Source organism: Chiloscyllium punctatum, chromosome 45, assembly GCF_047496795.1.
Source record: "Chiloscyllium punctatum isolate Juve2018m chromosome 45, sChiPun1.3, whole genome shotgun sequence".
NCBI classification, from domain to species: Eukaryota; Metazoa; Chordata; class Chondrichthyes; order Orectolobiformes; family Hemiscylliidae; genus Chiloscyllium; species Chiloscyllium punctatum.
The window spans coordinates 44,428,797-44,436,840 of record NC_092783.1 but is presented as its reverse complement, the minus strand read 5'-3'; the positions used below and the strand labels follow the sequence as shown (position 1 = coordinate 44,436,840).

Below are 8,044 nucleotides of genomic sequence, written 5' to 3'. Positions count from 1 at the left end.
AATAAGGAAAACAGTGGGGAATCCGAGCACTCGTTGGTCAAGACAGCAGTAGTAAACCCAGCCCACATATACATGTATATAATGTGTGGAGATTACTATGCTTGTGTGTGTGTACCTTTGGGAACAGCACCCGACTTTGCAAAGTTGAATGAAAAGTTTTGGACTGACTCCTCCGTGTCTTTGTTCCTGGGAAGGGAAATGAAAAAGTGCCGTAGATGGGGCTGGATAGCCACTTATCTCGCACAATTGGGGGCTCGTCCGGGATGAAATAATTATTGCCGGGGGGGGCAGTCTCTTCGGCTCACGGATCAAGCCTGATTACAACAAAGATGCGTCTAGTATATATTTATACTTCTCATTGATCGGCTTGGTCCGTTGGCCGTCGGCCAAGAGACGATGTGACCCGGCTCATTTAAAAATAATTTTGAATCCTGGAAAAGGAACACACGGACGAGTGCTGGGACGACCGGTTAGTGACTATACACGGGGGTACACACATTTAAAAAGGCCAGACAACTCCGTGCACGGATCAAGGTAAGAGATTCTTTTGTTCTTCCTTGTTGGCCGCGTGGTTTTGACGGTCATCTGTGAAAACGCTTTGGGCGTTTAAGACCAGGACTGAAGATAAACCACGGGAAATTGTGGTTTTGACGGTCATCTGTGAAAACGCTTTGGGCGTTTAAGACCAGGACCGAAGATAAACCATGGGAAATCAGACTTCTAGATTTACTAAGGAAAAGTCAGGGAAGACTGCAAATGGGAAAGAAATACCCCCCGATAGTCCATTAGGTCAGAAGTTAAGTCTATGGACGGACAGTAGTAGAACGAAGGACTTAAAGAAAGAGACCATGATAAAATATTGTTGTTTTATATGGACCAAAGAACCTATCCGCGCCCCCTCGGTAGTTTGGCCCGAGTATGGGTCTGATGAAGACTGGGTGTGTCAAATCCTAAATGTATATGTTAACAGAAAACAACCGTTTGACCCAGAGGAGAGCAAATATGCCGCCGCCTGGTTGGCGGGAGACGGCGAGAGTCCCACGCGTCTCTATCCTCTGATTCCCCAAACAGACCCGAGGAAGCCCCAGAAGTCTTGGGACATCCTCACCGACGGTTTGCCACCGTCTTCCCCGCCCCCGTATATACCACCCGCGCACGACCAGGCGTCCAGCGCGGACCTCCCTCCTGCGATGGATAATTCCGAGTCCCAGCAGGCTACGACCAGTGAGGAAGGGACTGCTGGGGGGGGTACAGGAGGGGGCACAGAACTCACCCCAGGCACTAGGAAATCAGTCCGACTCGAGATGCGGAGAGGTTGAGAAGAGGGATTGAGAGCTGGGAGGAGTGACAATATTGAACAGCTGAACCCCTTACGAGAGGTGCCGTTTGGGAACGAACGGACCGGGTTCGTAGTACAACCTTTAAATTCTGGGGATATCCGGCAACTCCGTAATGAACTACCCCGTCTACTGGACGACCCCGTCAGTGTGGGAATACAACTGGACCAATTTCTGGGGCCCAGTATATACACATGGGCTGAACTGCAGGCCATGATGAGAATACTATTTAATTACGATGAAATTGTTATGATCCGGAATAGTGCAATGGCCATTTGGGATAGGGAGCATCAGGACGGCCCTCAGCGTGGAGAGCAGAAGTACCCCTTAGAGGACCCCCGGTGGGATCATAACGACGCGGGGGGAAGGGCCAATATGACAGACCTCAGAAGCCTTATAATCAGGGGAATCCAAACCTGCGTGCCCAAACAGCGGAATTTAGCAAAAGCATTTGAAGTTGGACAGAAAAAGGATGAATCCCCGAGTGAGTTTTTAGACCGTTTGCGGGAGTCCATGCGAAAGTATTCAGGTTTAGACCCCGATGGGGAAATAGGCAAGAGCATGCTTAAGGTGCACTTTGTGACTAAGTCATGGCCTGACATTCAGAAGAAATTACAGAAAGTGGAGGATTGGGCTGAAAAGGATGTTGCAGAATTATTACGGGAAGCACAGAAGGTGTACGTTCAGAGGGATGTAATAAGGGAGAAACATAAGACAAAAATGATGGTGGCAGCCGTACGGGAAGCTTGTAAGTCCACCGGAATGGGGGAGGGAGGTTATGGGGTGGAAAGAGGAACGTCGAAGAAAAGTTGGAGAGGGAGAGAAGCGAGACGGGGCAGAAGTGAGAGAGGAAGAATTAGCCGTTACCATGTCATACCTTAGTGAGTCCCGATTGACAGAGATAGACCCTAGGGTTTGGGTCGCCAAAGGGAACCGGGGGGGACTCGCAATTCGACCTGTGGAGGTAAAATTAAAGCCCCAGAGCCCCGACGTCAGAGTGCGCCAATACCCCATCTCTTGGGAAGGGAGGCAGGGCCTGAAGACAGTTATGGAAGACCTAATAAAAGATGGATTGGTAGAGCCCTGTATGTCACGATACAATTCCCCCATCCTGCCGGTCCGGAAGTCGGATGGGAGCTACCGAATGGTCCAAGACCTAAGGGAGGTAAATAAAATTGTCCAAGTACGGCACCCTGTGGTACCGAACCCATACACTATTCTGGGGCGAATCCCCCCGGACCACGGCTGGTTTAGTGTTATAGACTTAAAGGATGCCTTCTGGGCGTGTCCCCTGGACAAGGACAGTAGGGATCTTTTTGCTTTTGAATGGGAGGATCCTGATACTGGCAGAAAACAACAGTACAGGTGGACCGTACTCCCCCAAGGATTCACTGAGTCCCCGACTCTGTTCGGGCAGATTCTGGAACAATTATTGGAGGGACTAACCTTGTCCCCGGCCCTTAAGCTTATACAATACGTGGACGATCTCCTTTTATCCGGACCGGCGGAGGAGGACGTCCTACTTGGGACTAATGCCCTGTTAAATTACCTAGCTGAGAAGGGTTTAAGAGTGAGTCAGAAGAAGCTCCAATATGTCGAGAAAGAGGTTAAGTACCTGGGACACTTGATAAGCCAGGGACAGAAACGAATAAGTCCGGAAAGAGTGCGGGCAATAATCGAACTAGGCCTCCCAACGACCAAGAGGGAGTTGCGGAAGTTCTTGGGACTCTTAGGCTATTGTCGGTTATGGGTAGACGACTATGCCCCCCTTACTAAAGACTTGTACCTAAAACTCATTGAGGAGGCACCCAACAGAATAAAATGGGAGGAGGAGGAGAAAAAGTTAATTGAAATCCTAAAAGGAAAATTGATGGCCGCACCTGTTTTCAGCTTGCCGGATTTTAGTAAGACATTTCGCCTCTTTGTGAACTCCAGAAAGGGAACCGCTCTTGGAGTATTGACCCAGGACTGGGGGGGTAAAAGGAAGCCCGTGGCTTTCCTGTCAAAAATTCTGGATCCAGTCTCCCGAGGGTGGCCGGAGTGTGTCCAAGCGGTGGCAGCCACGGCAAAGCTGGTAGAGGAAAGCAGGAAGTTGACTTTTGGGGCCCCCTTGACAGTCACTACTCCCCACCAGGTTAGAACTATCCTGAATCAGAAGGCCGGGAGGTGGCTGACTGACTCGAGAATTCTGAAATATGAAGCCATATTGTTAGACCGAGAAGACCTCCGAATAGAAGTCGGGGGCTGCCAGAACCCGGCGGACTTTCTTTGGAAAGGGGAAGGGGAGGAGGAACTGGAACACTGCTGTTCAGACATAATAGAGTACCAGAGTAAAGTGAGGGAAGATCTGAGGGATACCCCCTTACATGCAGGTAGGCGGTGGTACATTGATGGGTCCTCTCGAGTGATAGATGGGAAGAGACACAACGGTTATGCAGTCATTAGTGAGACTGGTTGGGAATTAGTGGAAAGTGGACGGCTACCGAATGCCTGGTCCGCACAAACGTGCGAATTGTACGCCTTGCACCGGGCTCTGAGGAATTTTAAAGGGAATAGCCGGGACAATCTACACTGACTCTAAGTATGCCTTTGGGGTAGTACACACCTTTGGGAAGATCTGGAAAGAAAGGGGAATGATAAATAGTAGAGGAAAGGAGTTGGTCCACGAGGAACTAGTAGCCATGATCTTGGAGGATTTGTTGCTGCCACAAGAGATTGCTGTAGTACATGTGAAAGGACACCAGAAAGACGATAAAATAGAGACCCTGGGGAATCAATTGGCAGATGAACAGGCAAAATTGGCTGGGATGGGGAAGGAAGTAATAAACTGCCTGGTAAGGATTCCACAGATATCCGAAATTACCGAAGTGCCCACGTTTACTGACAAAGAAGAAACTCTTCTCGCGTCTCTGGGGGGTACAAAGGATAGGGAAGGCAAGTGGACCTTACCCGATAGCCGCCAGCTACTAAATCGACCGTTGACGCGGGACATTATTGCCCGTTTACACCAAGGGGGTCACTGGGGCGCCCAGGCACTGTGTGATGCCTTCCTGTGCCGATATGCTCACCCTGGTCTGTACACGGTAGCCAAGCAGGTCACAGGAGATTGTATAACATGTCGAAAGATTAACAAAAGGGGGCTGCGGCAGCATGCAAGACAAGGGGGTAGGAGTCCGGCCTATAGGCCGTTTGAGTATATCCAGGTAGATTACACTGAGCTCCCCCCCATAGGTCGCCTGAAGTATCTATTAGTAGTGGTAGATCACCTGACAGGATGGGTGGAAGCTTTCCCCACTACCACGGCAACGGCAACTCAGGTTAGCAAGATTCTACTCGAGCAAATCATCCCACGATTTGGGCTACCCCGCACTATTGACTCTGACCAGGGGAGCCACTTCACCTCGACCGTCCTCCAGAATGTAGTGCAAGCAATGGGGATTGACTGAGATTTGCACACCCCCTGGCATCCCTCCTCCTCGGGCAAGGTCGAAAGAATGAACCAGACCATCAAAAAGCAGCTAACCAAGCTCACTAGTGAAATCGGCCTGCCTTGGACCAAATGCCTACCCCTTGCCCTGTTGCAAATTCGCACCCAGCCAAGGCGGGATTTGGGCGTCTCCCCTTTCGAAATGTTATTTGGCCTCCCGTTCCATGGGCCGAAGGGGGAACCTCCTGTATTTGAGTCTCGGGATATGTTTGTGCAAAAATATGTGGTGGCTCTGGGGTCTGCTCTATCTCGTTTACGCCAACAGGGACTTTTGGCACAGACGCCGCCCCTCGAGTTTGCGGTGCACACCGTCAAGCCGGGTCAGTGGGTCCTGATTAAAAGCTGGAAGCAACGTACCCTCGAACCAACTTGGGACGGTCCCTTCCTGGTACTTTTGACGACCGAAACGGCTGTCCGTACGGCCGAAAAGGGCTGGACACATTACACTCGAGTCAAGGGACCAGTGCCACAACCGACGGAGGACGAACGAACCTCTCTGACAAAGGCATCTAAGGAACAGAGACTCTGAGAACGAACTAATCGGACTTTGGCGAGTCTAAAGGAACTGTGCCCTCGGGCTACGGGTGTCGCGACAAAATGCGGTCAATCGTATTGTTAACTTGCTATGCCATTGTCCTTGGGCTGGGTCATAGTGTGCGTGTTACCCAATTTGGCCTCCGGATGAAACAAATAGAGGACCGTCAGTGGTTCACCATCTCCGTGCTTGCCAACCAATCAACACAGACACTTAGCTTAGACCTATGTGAGTTGGTGCCCTGTAGGACTAAAAGTCAACTGAATCAAACTAAGCAGAATCTAGAGAGAGAAAGGGGATTCCAGGGTCAGACGTTAGTATTACAATTGCATGGTAGGGAAGGCCTAAGTAGGCCTCCAGCCCCCGGGGTCCAGGCTATGGTGTCAGTTGTCCGTGATCCCATCACCCCTGGACGAGATTGTGGGCATAATCGGTGCAATCCGCTTTATCTGACCATAAAGAACTTGGAAAAGAACGAGGCGAGACTTAATAGAACAATACTGGGTATTAGAGTTGGGGGCCAGGCAGGATGGGGGGGGATGCAGCTGTGCTGCACGTATATCACGGTCATTGAAGCTGAGTCTGGGGGCTCATCCACCACTGGTAAGCAGGAAAAGATTAGAATAATTGAGACAACGGATTTGGAAAAGACCTTTGAAATAGAAACGGGATACGGGGAGGCGAATGCATGGATGGAATGGGTCAAATATACTGTGAGGAGCATGAAAAAGAGTGATTTCTACACATGCACGAGTGCCCGCCCTAACCCTCAGGTGGTCCCATTCCCGCTGGGATGGGAGAAACACCCACGAGCCATGGACTGCATGATAAGGCTGTACCAGGACCGAGAGGCCTGGAACGACCCCACTTGTCGACCCTTGAGTTTGAAGTTTCCCCCCGTCAGGTCTGAGGGGGCGCCCCGCCCGCCATCATTCTCAGGGGTAACGGGTACGCACCAGGCCTGCGTCTCTCGGATGGGACTACAGTGGGACGACGATATGGGGACATTTGACAAGTGCAGCGGATCAATCCGGCTGGTCAATGAAACTACCGGGGGCGGGAATTACTCCCACATTCATGTACCTAGGGCAGACCTCTGGTGGTACTGTGGTGGGAGGGTTCTGCGACCGACCCTGCCCCAAAAATGGACGGGCACTTGTGCGATCGTTCAATTGGCCATCCCATTCACCCTGGCATTCGAAAAACAAGAGCAACCCCGTTCTAGTGGAAGAACTGAGAGAGCTTTGGAGACCTCTTTTGATGATAACATATATTTAGATGCCATAGGGGTCCCCAGGGGTGTTCCTGACGAATACAAGGCGAGGAACCAGATAGCGGCGGGTTTTGAGTCGTCACTGTTCTGGTGGGTGACCATCAATAAGAATGTGGATTGGATTAATTATATTTACTACAATCAGCAGAGGTTCATTAATTATACCCGGGATGCAGTGAAAGGAATAGCAGAACAACTGGACGCCACGAGTAGGATGGCGTGGGAAAATAGGTTGGCCTTAGACATGATGTTGGCAGAGAAGGGGGGTGTTTGTGTCATGATAGGCACTCAGTGCTGCACTTTCATCCCCAACAACACAGCCCCTGATGGGTCCATCACCCGCGCCCTGGATGGACTCACCACATTGGCGGACGAACTGGCCGAAAACTCGGGCATCGACTCTGGCCTCACGGACTGGTTGGCAGCTTGGTTCGGTAAATGGAAGGGGGTGGTCGTTCCCTTTCTTGTCTCATGTATAGTGGTGGCAGGGGTACTCACTGCCCTTGGGTGTTGCGTTATTCCCTGTGTCCGGGGATTAACTCAACGACTGATCGAAACCGCCCTTACTAAGAAGGATGTTCCCTATGGGCAGGTTGAACGAATAAATCTCGAGATGGAACAACGTGAATCCCTCTTGGGCAGGGGTAGTATTAGAGAAGGGCAGTTTGATGAACAAGCTCGGGAGTTATTAAATGCCCTGGAGAAGAAACTTACAGTTGAAAAATTACAGGCCGTAAGAAAAGACACGGGGGATTTGTAGGGGGTAGTGTAATTTTTAAACGGTTAGCTGCCTTTTAGTCTTTTCTACCTCATAGTAAACACAAGCAGACACTCAACTGTTGCCGGACCTCCCCCACGTTTATATGAATGAAACAGTTGTAACAGCTTTCCTCGATAGTTGAGAGGCCGCCCTTAACCACAGTTGTACAACATCATCCATATAAGGGAAGAATGGGAAGCTCAAACACTGATTGGCCAAGTGAATGATAAAAGAATCGCAGGCACCAGAACCCAAATAAGGAAAACAGTGGGGAATCCGAGCACTCGTTGGTCAAGACAGCAGTAGTAAACCCAGCCCACATATACATGTATATAATGTGTGGAGATTACTATGCTTGTGTGTGTGTACCTTTAGGAACAGCACCCGACTTTGCAAAGTTGAATGAAAAGTTTAGGACTGACTCCTCCGTGTCTTTGTTCCTGGGAAGGGAAATGAAAAAGTGCCGTAGATGCGGCTGGATAGCCACTTATCTCGCACACCATTAAGTGCATAAGTCCTGCTAAGATTTGCTTTCCTAAAATGCAGCACCTCACATTTATCTAAATTAAACTCTATCTGCCACTCCTCAGCCCATTGGCCCATTTGATAAAGATCCCATTGTAATCTGAGGTAACTTTCTTCACTGTCCTCC

The 8,044-nt window shown here is 50.2% G+C and overlaps 1 protein-coding gene across 1 annotated transcript; it reads left to right on the top strand.

Annotated features, from left to right (window-relative positions):
* The first annotated feature begins 264 nt into the window (after positions 1–264).
* LOC140467325 (uncharacterized) lies at positions 265–7,752 on the top strand. Its single transcript, XM_072563604.1, has 2 exons — positions 265–534; positions 5,090–7,752. The coding sequence occupies exon 2, from the start codon at positions 5,422–5,424 to the stop codon at positions 7,390–7,392; it is 1,971 nt and encodes a 656-aa protein (XP_072419705.1). The 5' UTR covers positions 265–534; positions 5,090–5,421; the 3' UTR covers positions 7,393–7,752.
* Positions 7,753–8,044: the final 292 nt, after the last annotated feature.

Excerpts from the sequence above, each read along its gene's own strand:
- LOC140467325 (XM_072563604.1), top strand. The coding sequence starts at position 5,422 with ATGCGGTCAATCGTATTGTTAACTTGCTATGCCATTGTCCTTGGGCTG.